General features: G+C 41.9%; 1 protein-coding gene and 1 pseudogene across 1 annotated transcript; both read left to right on the top strand.

Annotated features, from left to right (window-relative positions):
- The first annotated feature begins 10,828 nt into the window (after positions 1–10,828).
- On the top strand, positions 10,829–12,079 carry LOC147896138 (chlorophyll a-b binding protein 6, chloroplastic-like). Its single transcript, XM_087382939.1, has 4 exons — positions 10,829–11,098; positions 11,268–11,370; positions 11,445–11,733; positions 11,843–12,079. The coding sequence occupies exons 1-4, from the start codon at positions 10,836–10,838 to the stop codon at positions 11,989–11,991; spliced, it is 804 nt and encodes a 267-aa protein (XP_087239065.1). The 5' UTR covers positions 10,829–10,835; the 3' UTR covers positions 11,992–12,079.
- A 2,810-nt stretch (positions 12,080–14,889) lies between these two features.
- Positions 14,890–16,977, top strand: LOC147896137 (uncharacterized; annotated as a pseudogene).

Raw genomic sequence — 16,977 nt, 5'->3', positions numbered from 1 at the left:
TGTGCTTCATTGCTCCATCTATGAACCAACAGGGTTGGGCCTAAAAGGTTGGACTGGAGGTCCTTTGGGAAGTGGTATGTTCCCTGCAGGCATAGGCCTATAAGGGGCACTTGTTGGGTAGGGAATATCTCCCATGTTTTGTTTCCCATAGGAGGTATCATAGGCTAGCATTTGGCTTCTGTCTCACGACTCATTGAGCAAACAGAATCAAAGAATTCAATCATTCATGACAACATCATTTGATGTTCTAGATAACTTAGGAGACATTTTCAATACGGGCTTCTGAGGTGGAGGGTCTTAATTGTGGGCCTTCAAGGTTACTCCTTTGCCCCATTTGCTCTAGCATTTGGGACCCTTGTGAGAATGTGGTTCCAAATGCATTTCCATACGATTGTCTATCATCAAAGAATTGATACGACGGGGGATGATTGCCATTAGGTATCATGGGACTTGGTTTCTGAGTATTACTTCCAACATAGGTGGTTGGGCCAGCACTTGAGGCTCTTCTAGTGCCCTAGTTTGCTGAACAAATGGGTTTAACAAGTCAGCTAGGTCTATCAATCCAAACCTTCCCATGATGTTGGAAAAGGTTTCCCTTAATCTAGCTACTGTTGTAGATGGGGTAGGAGAGTGGAGATCATCAGGGATGGAGTTCAGAGCTACTAAGGCTCTAACATTGGAGGGTTCACCCATGTCTCTTGCTGACCCTTAGGATGCCAAGCTAGGTATGGAGGTCGACAAGATTGTATTTGAGACACTATCTTTAGGCTCAAGGTGAGCTTGTAGGACTCTTTCTAATCTCAAGATCATGTGTTCATTGGCACAATTGAGGCCCCAATTCTAAATTGAGTCCGCCTTGACACGGGGTCAAGGGGTAGCAACCCCTTGTGGCTTTCGACGGGGTGCAGGGGCAATGCCCCAACGACTTTTTTGCAAAATGGGGTTTATTTCAATGCAATTTGCATGCGAATTTCATCATTTCTTGATGCTCGGGTCCCAATTTTAATGTGTTTTTTCTTGATTTTTGTCTAAGGAATGCCGATGGAGCCTCCATTCCAAGTGAGAGCAATGCAAAGCATGAGCCATTCACATGTGTCACTCAAGCATCTCTTGGATTATTTCAATGTGTTTCCACGAGAGAAAGGGGGAAGGGGGAGAAGGGAGAAGAGAGGGGATAAGGGAGGGAGAAGGAGAAGGGAAGAGGAGAGTGAAGGGGGATGGAGTGGCAAACACAAAGGCACTACAAGAGAAACAAGAGAACACCCAAAGACACTCTTGGAAGAGAAGAGGGAGCTTGTATTCCAAACTTGTGCATACAACAATGAAGACCAAATTCAAACATTTGGCCTTTTATACATGTCACCTTTTGAAGGGAGGTCCAACCCTAATCTCTTTATACCATTCTCCCTTATCATTTTTTTACCATCCTCTTGGGCCCATCTAGCTCCAAGACACAATCTTGGCTCTACATACTTGCGAATGTTGTCCATCAAATCACATCACTAACTAGTTGTGGCATATTGCTAACCAATCGGCTAACAGAGGCCAAAAGATTACATCTAGTGAGCCAAAAGATCGCTGAGGGCCTTAGAGTCCAAGAGATTACATCTAGCCATTGCTAAGTGGTTATGAGCCTTGTTGAGCAAGAGGATGTTTGTATAACTCAGTATTACCGATTGGTGATGGCAAGAGGATATTGGTACAACTTAGTATTGCTGCCAGCCCAGCTTGTTGCATTCAAAATTTTCAGGGAGCTGATGGAGGAGACGATGGAGAGGCCAAAGATTGTGCACATTGCATAAATGCAAAACTCAGAATATGGCCCCCCAAGCAAGATGATAGTACTCTACTGTGAAAATCCTTAGCCCTTTGTCAATGTCTTCAGGGAATCCATAGAGCATAGCCATATAGAGGCTAGATATGTGCATGCCATTCGAGGTGGTGACATGCAGTTGTGAATGAATCGATCAAGGGAACGAAGGGATTTCACAAGATTGAGCATTTCAAGTCCTAACGAGTGCAACGCAGTGACCATATACTGGAAGTCCGATAAGATTGGGATCACATTGCATTGAGGGGCGATAGTAGTAATAGGCATGGTGAAAAGAGAAGGTGAGCAGTAGGGGAGCAGATGAGTGATGAGAATATCATGGAGTAAAGTAGAGCAGGGGTAGAAGAGAGCTGAAGGAGGGTGCATGGAGCAAACTAGCAAAGGAGGGGTGGATGAGAGCAAAGTACCCAAATGAAAAATGCCACAGACATTATATATTACAAAGTTTGAGCCATCATGGTGACTAGAGGCCCGGTGTGCCATCCAAATAATCATGAACCATTTTAAACCAATGCCATAATTAATCAAAACTCAAGGAGGGTGCCATCTAAATTTAATCATGAGCCATATTAATTGTAGGCCACCACGATGGCTGGTAATTAATTGTCAGCCTAGTGGAATCTTAGGTGCCACCCACCCCAGCCGCCACCTCGCCATCGACGACAATGGTAATTAATTACGATGGGGCTAGTAATCATTCCATAGAGATTTGGAGAATTTTCATCTCTCTAAGATGTCGAATCGTTTGTTTCTCTGTCAAAAATCCATTCAAAGGTTCAAATCTTTGATTTTTTAATTATAGGTCAATTGCAAGGTTTGACTCCCCATTTCCCATTCATCGGTTGCGATTTTGGAGTTCCAACGGCACAGCAGAAGAGAGATATTTGCAAATTGTCTTGCTAAGTCCAATGATGCAGTGATGCCCATGTTTAGAGGCATCTCAGGTCCTAATTTTAGTAGCGGCCATTGCTATGGGGTCGTGATTTTTGGGACATACCTTATGCAGATCACTCTGGTTGCAGTATGCTCATTTGTGGTTTGCATTGGGTTGCAATGGATGCTTTACAGGCCATTTGGATGCATTTCAATCCTTGTTGGATGCGTTGATAGGCCCAAATTTCCTTGTGGGATGCTTTATTGATGGATGTTTAGCATACAGATGCTATTGTATGTTGAGGGATAGCTTTGACACATTGCAGTTGATGCAGTCATAGAGCTATGATCTCTTGGATGACATTATTGATGCTTATGCCCATGGACGGTGTTCATGCTTGAGGCATTTGGCTCTTATTGGCATTGGGTTTGCCATTGTTTTGTCACTGCAAGTTGACATTTTCTTTTGGGCTAGATTTGCTCATATGGATGCATATTATATGCACATGAGTTAGTTGCATTTTGATGCATTGAGCCTTTGAGGTTTGGTGATATTACCTTCCATTGTGGCATACATTTTTGGGTGCACTTGGCGTTTGGTGTGATTTCTCTCTTGGAGGTACTAGCATTTGGGATTTTGCTTTATTTGCATCATGGCATCCTCTTCCATGTCTGAAAAGGAGATTTTCAGCATTAAAAATTTGATGGGACAAATGTTTCTTTGTGGAAAGAACAGATAAGGGATGTACTTATTCAAAAGAAGTAGATTAAACCCTTGACAGAGATTGCAGCTAAGCCTGCAGATATGTCTAAGGATGATTGGAATGAGTTGGATCTATTAACAAAGTCTACTATTAGACTTCATCTTGCAGAGTCGGTTTACATATACATAAATCATGAAGCCTAATCACCTCTAATCACTCATTATCATGAAAGCCAGTACTGCCACCTTGAATTAATCAAAATTTGGACCAACCACCGTGGTGGCTCTCACCTTGATAGTTCCATTACCTTCATTGTTTCATCTAATATCCATCTCGATCATTTCTTTATCCCTTGTAGAGGAGTCTACAAACTTAATCCTCCACTATTCCATTCCCTTCACTGCTTCATCTTCTATCCCTCTCAACCAATTCTTTCTCCCTTGCACTTGTACTACAAACTTAAGCCTCCACTATTCCATTTCCTCCACTAATTATTTCCTTCACTGTTTTGTCTTAAGCCTCCACTATTCCATTTCGTCCACTATTCCATTTCCTTCATTGTTTCATCTTCTATCCCTCTCGATCATTTCTTTCTCCCTTGCACTCTTCTTGCAACTTCTATCCCGTCTCATAATGGATCCCCTTGGACACATTGAACTCCAACATGTGTCTACACAGTTGGAAAGACCCTCACATTGTATTTCCTTCCCCTCGGCACAATTTGGGAACACAATCTTTTCTCCCCCTCTATAGCACAGTGTGAGAGCCTCTCCTCCTCTGATCTTGAAATCACAACATATGTGAGCTCCTCACTTGCTCTTCAAAAGCCATGATTTGAATGCTCTCAAAAGCTTCACTAGGTTGGTATAGGAGGTGAACCTAAAGGAGGGACAAATAGTCTATAAAGGTCAGAATATTACCATCACTGAAAGCATGATTGAAAATGTACTAGGCATTCCTAGATGCAATTTGCAGCACACTTCTTGGAGAAGCAGAGGAAGAGACATGATATTCTAGATGTATACCCCAAAACTTAGATTAGTAAAGATGGTGGAGTCAAGCTTTTTAGCTTGCCAATAGACCGTGCTGAAGAGGACAATGCACTTATTTTCTGATATGAGAGGAACCATGAATTTTTGCCAAGTTCAAGCAATAGTTGAGCAACTAAAAGGACGTGATGTCTCTTTCTCAAGGTGATCCTTAAGAGCATGATAACCAACTTGAAGAATTGCATGGATAGCAAATCCAAAATCTCATCTCAGTCTGTTGGAGTTGCAATGTACTTGATGACATCTACCCCCCTCAAAGGGTTTTTTGAGCAATACTATAAGAAGATGTCTCAGAAGGTGACTTCTACAAGAGAAAGCTACCGATGCAAAATAGGCAGTGCTATATGAGAAAATTCTTCGGAGGGTGTAGAAGCCAAAGTAGCCAAATTCTCCATGCACTTGCTTGCTATATGGCTCAACCAACTTGAAGAATTGCATGGATAGCAAATCCAAAATCTCATCTCAGTCTGTTGGAGTTGCAATGTACTTGATGACATCTACCCTCAAAGGGTTTTTTGAGCAATACTATAAGAAGATGTCTCAGAAGGTGACTTCTACAAGAGAAAGCTACTGATCCAAAATAGGCAGTGCTATATGAGAAAATTCTTTGGAGGGTGTAGAAGCCAAAGTAGCCAAATTCTCCATGCACTTGCTTGCTATATGGCTCATAAGGATGCCAAAGGTCATTGCATTTCATAATACATGGCATCAAACCCGATAGCATGCCCTTTGGCCTATTTGTGTTTTAAAGCATTTTAGGCCACATTGCACTTGTTTAGGATATCCAATTCTGTTGATGTGTATCACCGGAGGGGGGAAGCCCGACAACTGAAAATTTTGCTACTCCTGTGAGTTTTGAATTTTCACACCTCCTGCCCATCAAAATTTGGAATTTTAAGTACTTGCAACCTGCCCCCGTGCTACAAACGCACATGCACCTCCACGTGACCTTGTACAGACTTTGGTTTGGCACTATCTTCTTTCGAGTAAGTTGTCTTCTATTCTTTGATCCCCTCACAAGCTAGCTTCTTTAGGTCTATTTTGGACTAATTATGGCCATAGCATCAATTGCAACATGAAGCTCACCATGGATTGCAAGAGAAGTAGACAGAGGCTGTGAGACAGGAAAGCTAAAAAGCCTAGGTAAGGCACAAGGAATAGATTTCCCGTTAAGGAAAGAAATGGCATGATATCAAAACGGCACAATGGAAGACACTTTTGCAACATCTGTGAAGGGAGAAACAATGAGAGGAAGGAAGACTTCTTGCAGAGAAGCAACAAGAAGTAGTGCAGATGCACGCATTCAATCATTGCCATCGGAGCGAAGAACATGAGCCATGGTGTCATGATTAGTGGAAGCATTCGAGGCAGCAACATCAGGCCATTCAGCGAATACCAGTCTTGAGTGTTCACAAGCTTTAGCTTGCACCCTAAAGTTCATAGAGTAACAACCCTACCAACACCTCGGGGGATGCACACCCAAGAGCGATGCTCTCTAACCTAAGAATGGCCTACAAAAAGTGAAAGGGGTGCACAGCTTAGATCAACTAGTTGCTAAGAGGGAGACATTAGCTATGTTGGTGTCCCTTGAAACAAAGGAGATGTCAATCAGAAGGACCAACATGGGTGTAGCGGTTGAACGTAGAGTAGAAGCAATGCATGATCATCCTGATCCGAGAAGTCTGTGGGCTTAACCAGAATGCAAGAAAACCAGAATGCAAGAAAAGGAGAGACAGTCTAAGTGTGGAATTCATTGCTAGAGTGACGACATTTTGGCACAAAAATATGAGAGTTTCTCCAAATAGAAAGGACATCTATAAAAATTGGATGGGATGCAAGGTGTTTAACGAGCAACACAAGTTAGTGGTGCCTAAACCAACATAGTGGTTGTTTGTGATTGAGCTTTGGGATAGTTTACTTATATCATTTCTTATACTAGGCTTGGACTAAATGTGATTGTCATAAACCATCCCGGTGGTTGGAACATCATGCAATCGTAGGCTTGTTTAGCTTAAACACCAATTATGTGCTTGTCCTGAAGCAGCGTGGTTGAACAGACATTAACTAGCTCAGTGAAAGGGGTGCACTGTGAAGATAGTGGGAGAGAAGGAGTCTCACTTGCGGCTTTCTCACATACACAATGGGGGAATACACACAAAGGTCGAGGCTGAAAACAGTTTTCCTCTTCTTAGTTGTGAAAGCCAAAAGAACTCTAGTACAAAGAAATAGAAGAACCCTGTATGTGGGTCTCAAACCAAACTCAGCTAACTAAGGTGGCATACTAACTGAGCCACAAACTAGAGTACATAAGGATAGCTGTCATCCAGCTATTATTCATGGGTGGTGTACCAATTGCATCTGCAGCCAACAAGTCGGTGACATAAATGCACAATGGTCACCCTGGCATATCAGGAGTGGAGCTCGATATCTCAACACTCCCCCTCGAGCTCAATCCCAATTCCTGCACACCAAGCAGGTCTCTGAACTTGTGCAGCTTCTCTGTGCCCGATGCCTTCATGAATATGTCAGCTACCTAATCCTCTATGCTAACATAAACTAGATCAATAAGACCTAGTAAAACCTTCTCCCACACATAGTGATAATGGACCTCAATGTGCTTTGTTCTAGCATGATAGACTGGGTTATTTGCCAAATGTATACTACTCATGTTGTCATAATAAATGACAACTGGCCCATCTGTAGACTAATGCATATCATAGAGTAGCTTATGCAACCAAGCTACCTCACATGTAGCCATTGCTGCACCCCTGTACTCAGCCTCTGTACTCGACAAGGCAATTGTAGGCTGTTTCTTACTGCTCCAAGTGACTGCAGCACTCCTAAAAGAGAACATATATCCACTTGTAGATCATCTATCAGAAATACTACCAGCCCAATCAGCATCAGTGTATCCATGCAACTGTATCTGAACCCCAGCCTCGTAAAATAGTCCATACTGCAATGTGGACTTCACATACCTGAGTATGCGTCTAGCCGCATCCAAATGCGGTTTCCTTGGAGCCTGCATAAACTGACTTACCAATCCAACAGCATAGCTCAAATCTGGCCTGGTAATAGTCATATAAATCAAACTTCCTACTATGCATCTATACATAGTAGGGTCTTCCAGAAGCTCACCTGCATCTGCACTCAGCTTCACATTCTGCTCCAAAGGAACTGAAATAGGCTTACAGTATGTCATCCCATATTTGGACAGCATGTCCAATCCATACTGCCTCTGCAAGAGCTATATCCCACTTGGTGATCTAATCACCTCAATGCCCAAGAAATAATGCAACTCTCCCAAATCCTTCATCTCAAACTTCTGCTTCAATAGCATTTTCACATGAAGGATATCTTCATTACTATCGCCTGTCATGATCAAATCATCAACATAAATGACAAGCAGCATAATACCTTTCTCTGTTTTTCTCACATAAAGTGAGAAATTTGCCTTGGAAATCTGAAAGCCAATAGTGACAAGATACTGTCCTATCTTGTTAGACCAGGCTCTAGGTGCTTGCTTCAAGCCATACAAGGCTTTCTTCAACCTGCAAACAAACTCAGGATGAATAGCATGATCATAACTTGGTGGCTGCTCCATAAAGACCTCTTCTTGCAAATCACCATGCAAGAAGGCATTCTTTACATCCATCTGATGTAAAGACCATCCCTTTGATGCAGCCATAGCAATGACTGTTCTTACGGTTGCCATCCTTGCAGCCGGACTGAATGTTTCTTCATAATGAATGCCATATGTCTATGCATACCCCTTGACAACTAATCTTGCCTTGTATCTATTCACAGAACCATCTGCATTGTGCTTAACCTTATAAACCCACTTATAGCCAATTGCATTCTTGTCTTTAGGCAAAGGCACCAATTCCCATGTAGCATTTGCTTCTAAGGCATCCATTTCTTCATCCATGGCTTTCTCCCATTTTTCTTTTCCATGGCTTGCTCAAAAGAAGTGGGTTCTGGTTCCTGTATCACTTTGACCATATAGGCATAGTGAATGGCTGTAAATCCATCACATTTTAGCCTATCCATAGGATACCTAGCTCTGGTAGACCTGTGCAAGATAGGCTCACTTCCAGGTGCTCTGAAAACATCCCTAGTCTTCCTTACTCCAGGTGTAACAACAAAAGAATACCCAACTCATCATCAATGCTCTGTTCAAAGCCACTGGATTCACCATCCACATAAGAGTGACCTGCATTCACATGAAACATGGGCCGATCTACTTTCTCTTTTCCTTTTTGTGATACTTGCATACCACTATTTGCATTGCTTTGAGGAGATTCTCTTGATCTCAATCTGCCTGTCCATGGCGAAGTATGTGAACCACTGCTAGAGGACACTGTAGGTCCACTAATATTTTGTGATTGCTGCTGTGAATTCTATGCAGCATTACCATTTTGTGCATCTACATCATCAATCACATTTACTGGTTTATACCAGCTACTCATCTCATTAAAAACAACATCTTTGCTCACTGTAAACTTACGAGTAGAAGGGTTATAACATCTATACCCTTTCTACTGCATAGAATAACCAATAAAGATGCACTTCTCAGCTTTTGGATCCAACTTGGACCTCAACTCATCTGGCACATGAACATAGGCAATGCAACAAAAAATTTTGAAATGAGAAATATCTGGTTTCCTATCAGTATACATCTCCTCTGGCGTCATGCCATGTATTGCTGCAGTGGGAGTCCTGTTCATTATGTAAACTGTTGTAGCAACTGCTTCATCCCAATAATAATCTGGTAGGTCTTTTTCATTTAGCATGGCCCGAGATACCTCTCTAATATGCCTGTTTTTCCTTTCTGCAAGTCCATTTTGCTGCGGGGTATGACTGCATGAATATTGCTGCTTTATGCCATGCTCCTACAGGAACCTTGCAAACTCATTTGAGAGGTACTCTCCCCCTCCATCTGACCTTAGGCATTTTATTTGCAGGCCTATTTCTTTTTCAACCATAGCTTTAAAAGCTTTGAAATGCCCAAACACTTCACTTTTCTTTTTCATAAAATACACCCAAATTTTTCTGCTGTAGTCATCAATAAAAGTGACAAAGTAATGATAGCCTCCACAATAGATGCAGCTTTAGTAGTCCACACATTAGAGTGGATTAATTCCAATGGCTTCTTACTCTCTTGAACATGTCTAGGAAATGGTTTCCTTGCCTATTTTCCAAATTGACAGGCTTCACATACATTATGCATTTCTACAACCTTGAATTTAGGCAATCCTGTAACAATGTTTTGGGCCTGCATTGATTTAAGTCGCTGTACATTAACATGACCAATGCATTTATGCTAGATATCAATATCTGCAACTACACAGGTCCCATGTGCAAACATTGCTGCACTCAATTCAGGCATGTCCGCATCCAACGTAAACATCCTGCCCTTCTTCTTTCCTTTTGCTATCAAGCGACCATTATTTTTCATATCCTCAACATAGCATCCATGAGGATTAAATGTGACCTGCAAGCCCTGCTCAACCATTTGACCAATAGAAACTAGGTTCTTGGTGATATTCGGGACATGAAATACATCAGATAGGTATTTCTTTTACCCGTCCTGCATAGACAAAGGAATTTTACCAATCTGCACAATAGGATGTGCAATATCATCACCAGTCTCCACAAATCTTGGTCTTTCCATTTTCCTTACATCCTGCATCCATTCTGCATGACCTGTCATGTGGTTTGATGCACCTGAGTCAACATACCACACATCATTGCTTTCTTCTGCACTTGTCATAGAATTGGTCATGTCCTGTACCATAAACCAAGAAAGGTTGCAATGTATGCTTTCCAATGCAAGTCTTCCTGGTGGTTTTTGGGCTAAGGCAATGAAGACCGCACATGCAGAGGGAAAGAAGATGTGTGCCTAGGAGAATACAAGCTACTAATCCCTAAATTGGAAGACTAGAATGCCCTTCACATGGGGTTTTGCCCTTCCCAAGAAGAGCAAAAGAGAATGAACCTTCCAAAAGAAGTGCCACATTGGAAAAAAATTATTGTAATGCCATTAAAAAATGATCCGAAACATCTTAACTAGAAGGATGACTTCCACATTACCCTTCAAAATGAAATTGGAAGGCTACGCATCAAAAAATTCGAGGTTTGCAAGCTACATAATTGGGGAGGGGGTGGTGTAGATGGGGCAACCAATGGAAGGGAGGGCTTCAATGGAGATGAGCCAATGAGGGGTGAAGGAACATCCATCGAGAAGATGTAAAAAGAAAGAAGAAAAATTAGAGAATGCGAGCCAATGAGGGGTGAAGGGATATCCATGGATCCAAAGGTGTGATAAAAAAAGAAATAAGAAAAAATAAAAGTGGGGGGAAAATGTGAAATTAATGGATGAGAGGCAATTTTACGTCTTTCAAGTTGAGACCTTGTATTGTGGATAGGCCTGAGCTTGCTCTTGCTTCCCAAATGGCTACCTCTGCCCCTGTCTACCACCTCGCCCATCCTCTTCCTTCTGTTGTCTCTACCAAATCTTCTTTCTTCTCCGGCACCAATGGCTCCCTCCTCTCCTTCTCCAATGGCTCCAAAGTCTCCATGTCCTCTGAATGGCTCCCCGGACAACCCCGCCCCCCTTACCTCGATGGTTCTTCCCCTGGGTCTTGCTTCTTCTCCTCTCCTCCTTTTCTCATTTCTTCCTTCTTGCACCGTTCTCATCTTCGTCGATTCCCTCCATGATGGGTTGCCTGCTGCCTCCGTCTTTTTATCTTGTTTCTTTTTCTTTGCCTATCAGCATTCCGCATTGGTCTCACCGGCGTCTTCTTGCAGAGATTTCGGATTCGATCCGCTAGGCCTGGCTGAATTGCCCGAGAATTTCGAACGGTACAAGGAGTCTGAGCTCATTCACTGCAGATGGGCAATGCTCGCTGTGGTGAGTGTCCTCCCAAGGTTTATGGAATTTCATGACCTCCTTAGATTTGTTGATAGCTTGTGTTTTTTTCGCAGCCTGGTGTTCTGGTGCCTGAAGCTCTGGGATTCGGCAACTGGGTGGACGCCCAAAAGTGGGCTGCTACTCCTGGGGGACAAGCTACGTATTTTGGGGCTCCAGTTCCATGGGGAACTCTGCCGATCATTCTAGCCGTGGAGTTTTTAGCGATTGCCTTCGTGGAGGCCAAGAGGAACGAAGAATCCGATCCAGAGAAGAGGAAGTACCCTGGAGGACCCTTCGATCCTCTGGGATTTTCGAAAGACCCAGCGAAGTTCAAGGAGTATAAAGTGAAGGAGTTAAAGAACGGTGAGTAGATTATGGACTGAGTGTGTGCTTTTTGTTCCGGAGTCTGCTTACCCTTCTGTATTTTTTTTGTCTTTCATCTGCTTCTGAGGTTCTTTTTTCCCTTCCTCAGGTAGGTTAGCACTGCTTGCATTCGTTGGTTTCTCTGTTCAAGCTGTGGCGTTACCAGGAACAGGACCTTTGGAGAACTTGTTTACACATCTTGCCGACCCCTGGCACAAGAACATCGCTGAGATTGTCATCCCCAGATCTGTACTCTGATCACTGTAATCTTTGTCAATCCAGTTGTTCCAATATGTAAATTACTCTCTGGTTGTGGACCTTCGAATATCCAACCCTATGCTTGTTTTACATTACCATAAGCTCAAATCTTATCTTCGGCTTAGTTATAACTTTTTCAACGTGGATGAACTTTGGAGCATTTTGCTGGGTCGGATAAGTGATTGTTTATGGAGCAGTTCACCCAAGACACTAACAATGCTTTTCTGTTCTTTTGTCTCATGTTTTCAGATTTCTTGTAAATTATCAAGTATAGATAGATACCTATTTCTTGGAGGGGAAAATCTCACTACGAAAATTTTAGGGTCAATATCAATTCAAGTATTACACGAGATTTCATTTTTCAGGCTGTTAAAATCACCCATCCTCATCTTGATATTAAGTGAGGATAATGATAGACTATCTTGGGTTATAGGACTTTGAAACCTTTTTGTCACTTAGCTGCTTAATAGCATTATGAATGGCAGTGGAAATTTAATTTTGTAACGAAAGTAGCTTGAACGTAGTTGCAGGGTCTTAGGTAATTGTTCTTGATGACCTTGATTTTCTTTAGCTCATTGTAATTGATGACCTTGATTCTACATAGATGTAGGTGGAATGAGTTCTCCATTTTTAATATCTTAAAGAGTAGGAGATAGGCTACTGTCTGCACCTTTAGAGTTCTCAAGTTGGAGGAAGACATCATCAAGTTATTGGAAGAATGTATTACTAGTGATGGTGGTGAGACAAAGTTGGCTAGGTGTTGAGAAGACATATGCCCTTGATACCATTACTATTTGTCTCAAGGCATTGTGGTGAGGTTAAAATGGTGCCAAGTTAAAAAGCCATATGCGTCAGAGTTCCCTAGCCTTGGTTTGCATGTGGACTTTTGGGGGCTAGGCCATAATTTATTGGGAATGTGGGGGAGTGGAGATTACATTGGAAGTATTGGATTTGAGGGAGGCACGACAATGTGGCCATTAAGACATTCCAATACATGAAGGCCATGACTTATGGATGGCTCTAGTGAAAAAACTCTTAGGACATGAAAGGCATGGTATCTTGTGTTGGATTACAATTCGTCTCATGGCATTGCAATGAGGTTGAAATGGTGCCAAGTAAAAAAGCCCTCTATGTTGGAGTCCCCTAGCCTTGGTTTGCATGTGGATTGTTGAGGCTAGACCATAATTTATTCGGATGTGGGGGAGTGGAGAGAGTGCACTTCACTGTGCTCGTAGTGTGGCCATGATGCCATGTATGTTTAGTGGTCCTAATTTACATTTATATTTACAATCTTTGCATGAAATTGTGGGTTTTCTCATTTTAGATCCTTTATATATATAAAGTAAAATGTTTGTGAAAAGTGGCATTGGATACTCGTTATTGTTGACCACACATTCTAGAACACTATTGAGAATAAAGTGGGTAAGAATGGCATGGAATCTTCTTTTTTTAAAAGCAAAATTCGGTTGCTTTTTAAATCATTATTAGAAATACTAGTGCACCAAATCACTCTGGAAAAAAAAGTACGGCAAAAAAATCCTATATTTAAGAGTATTTTTCTTACAAATTTTTAAATGTGTCAAAATGAATGTAACATTAAAAATCACAATGCATAGTCCTAATAGGGTACTAACTTCAGTAAAAAACACAATTCATAGTCCTAATAGTGTACTAACTTCGGCAGAGGACTTGAAAAGTTGGGCTATTTCTTGATGCATTGATATTTTTAAAAAAATGAACATTAGGAGATTCCCACATAACCAAAGAGTGTACCTGTTTTTCTTTCTCTACAAGTGCATCCTCATCTATATCATTCTCATCCGTATCAACATCTAGAGCTTCATCATCATTAAGGTCATTGTCATGATTTGACGATGATTCTTAAGTGGACAATCCATCCTCCTCCATACTCTTAACAAAAATATTCTCTTCGTCCCTCCAAAGACCTAGAGGAGGATCCAACAAAATGTGTTGCATATGATGGAACCTTCTCAAAGAGGATATCTACTGTCTTCTTCCTCAGGCATAACATAATTTGTAAGTTGAAATTTATAAACAAGCATGTCTACTTCTCCAAGATCAAGAACATCGAATTGTGGTTGGTTTTTTATGTCCCTTCTTGCCCTTTTCTTTTTTGGGCATGCAACTATTTCAGGAGCATATTTTCCTTTCAAGGGATTATCATGTGTAGTCCTAAACCACAAAATCATGAACAAGCATGTCTACTTCTCCAAGATCAAGAGCATCCAATCGTGGTTGGTTTTTGGTGCCCTTTCTTGCCCTTTTCTTTTTGGACATGCAACTATTTCAGGAGCATATTTTACTTTCAATAGATTAGCATGTGTAGTCCTAAACCATTCTCCCCCTTATGTTGAAGTAGCACCCCTGGGACCATGCAATCTTCCTCTTGCAGAAGCTGCACCCCCCATCGGAGGCGTGTCCTCATCATCGGGCTGGGCTATATCATCAAGTCTCTATTCATGGAAATTGGTCAAATGGGTTCATGAAAATCCTATATATCCAGCTTAACAATCTAGCAAGACAACAAAAACCAGACATTTCTTGCATACATTTGTATGCCTGTGGATAAGGGAGTTGTTGATAAGATCAAAGTTGGATTCCTATTCATTGTTCATACTCACAATCAAATACATCAAATGTTTAGTACATTCTCCAAGAAGCTTGTAAGAAATGATGCATTCATGTTGTTAGAGATGATGGATCTTGTGAAAGAATCTCATACTCTGCGGCCTTCACTTGAATGAGACTTACAATTTCAGGAGATTTATTCAAGAGCTGACAAAGTTTTCATCAAGAGATTGAATGAGTTGAGATTTCGGTATCAATTTCTCATAAGGAAAAAAACATAACAAAGAACACATCCATATGGTAAGCAATATGTCTCTTCTCCTGAATAGGAGAAGATGTTTGTTCAATACAAACCACTCTAGTGGCCAAGGGGGAATTTAAAACTCGTCCATTTGAGAGGACCTCGGAACTCCGTGGAGCATTGGCGACATCTGCTGGGGTTACTACCAGCACTTCTAAGTGGGATTCCAAAGGAAAGAGGAAACTTGTGATGCAAGAGAGTTCAATCAAAGAAGAGGAAGAGGAGGAAAACAAGGACAGTTCCTCTAGTGAGCGTAGCAAAAGTGTGAGCACGTCCTCTTCTCGGGGGTGATGCGAAAAAGGCAAAGGTCAACATGCACCAAAGCGACTGGCCAGAGAGGAGTCTGAGGATGATGACGAGGAGGGTGTTCTTGGAGAGACGGCACTGAGCACCTCTTACAATAAGACAATCATGTAGGAGTGCATCGAGGACCAGCTACAATCATTCACTATGAATTTTTGGTCTTTTGAAGGTCTATAATCTCAAGGCATAGAGTGAGAATGAATGTTTGGGATAAATTTAAAATTTTCCTTTGTTGGTGGAAAAAAATATCTCTCTTCCCCTGATCCCCTTGTGTTGATTGCTCCCAATGCCCACTATCTGCTCTCCAGATCACATCCCACACCCAAGAGATGTAGGAAACATTCTTCTCAAGTGGATACTTGTTGCTGGGTTTGGGTGCCTTCATCGTGTCCACCGTCACACCAAAGATGCAAAAGAGAGGCGTGGATGAGGATGTGAAAAGGGAGTGGAATGCTCTCTGGCTTTAGAAGCACGAAGAATTTGAGGAAGAAATTAGGAACATAGAGTGGGCGTTCTTGTCCAATTCCTTATTTTACATTGGGATGGGAACCATTGCCACATAGGGTGGATGACCGAGATAAGATTATGCAAGTATTGTAGTCCATTGATTTGGGTGATTCAACATTAGTAGCCACGTTTCATTTGTTTTCAACTCATGAATTCTTTTATTTCTTTTGAGTACCAGCCTTTCCTAATGATGAGCACCGGCATATACGCGTCCAATGCCATTTAGTGGAGGTACCCTTGGAAGATGAAGGAGAGTTGTTGTCTACATTATCAAGGACGAACAAGTGAGTTCGATGAATCCTAATGAATGCACTGTGTCTTTAGTAGCTACCTTGCTCTTGCTAAAGGATTGTTTAATATGTTGCTTTTGATGCCAGGCTAGCACAGAAGGGGTTGTCACCACCACTTTTCTAGACCTCATTTGTGAGGCTAGAGTGTTGGGTGCTGTATCAGATATGGTAATCCACCGAAGATTGTCAACTGCACAGAAAGAGAACCCACAAGAAGAAGGCAGCTATGAAAGTGCATTGGTACAAAAACCCTCTTCCAATCATCGCATAGGTGATGTGGAAGGTAAGGATCAATAATGGGACACTTCTCCCTTTCCTTCTCTAGTTTTTGTAATATCTTTGATGGCAAGGCAATGAATACATGTGCAGGACATGTATGACAAACACTTGCATCTAGTCATGCATAGCCACAGCGAGTTGTCGGATGCTGACTTTGGAAAGAAATGGAGCGAAGTGTACTATAGTGTGAACAACAAGCTCTTGAAGCATACGCGTCGACTCCTGAAGTTGGCTAACCCTACACTAGGGGCAAGATGGTACAAGTAAGTAAATTGTGGGGATTACATGTGGAACGACAACAATTAGGTGACCAGCTTGTGTACGAAGTGATTGTTTATTGAAACCACTTTCGGTTTGCAGGACTGTCACCACTTTGGACTGGGGGATGAAACCCCCAGTGGCGATCACAATGAGGAGAGGCTGTATAGCCTCACAATGTTGGGGTTGACCAAGGACGATAAAGTAAGGTCTGTGGAAGCTCTGGCAAGCAATGACAAGGGGATGCATGTCATGATGGGCATTACTGAGCGTATGCTTCAGCACACCCTAAACCCACAATGAATAGGATGCTTTGCTTTTGAATCATGTTGTCATTGTGCAATTGATGAACAATTGTTTTGGCACTTTTCTGTAGATGGAAGTGTGGTTTTTAGGACCTGGCTGAGGCGAGAGACACTGTGGTTCAAAATGCATGAAGCTGGACTCCAGATTTTATGA

This window comes from Dipteris shenzhenensis, chromosome 12, assembly GCF_047967505.1.
Source record: "Dipteris shenzhenensis isolate YYH24624 ecotype China chromosome 12, Dip_SZ_1.0, whole genome shotgun sequence".
NCBI lineage: Eukaryota > Viridiplantae > Streptophyta > Polypodiopsida > Gleicheniales > Dipteridaceae > Dipteris > Dipteris shenzhenensis.
This window is presented reverse-complemented; position numbering and strand designations above follow the sequence as displayed.

Bases quoted from the DNA above. Each gene is read 5' to 3' on its own strand.
- LOC147896138 (XM_087382939.1), top strand. From the start codon at position 10,836: ATGAGAGGCAATTTTACGTCTTTCAAGTTGAGACCTTGTATTGTGGAT. The intron at 11,371-11,444 runs GTGAGTGTCCTC...TTTTTTTCGCAG, and splicing joins GATGGGCAATGCTCGCTGTG to CCTGGTGTTCTGGTGCCTGA. The intron at 11,734-11,842 runs GTGAGTAGATTA...TCCCTTCCTCAG, and splicing joins AGTGAAGGAGTTAAAGAACG to GTAGGTTAGCACTGCTTGCA.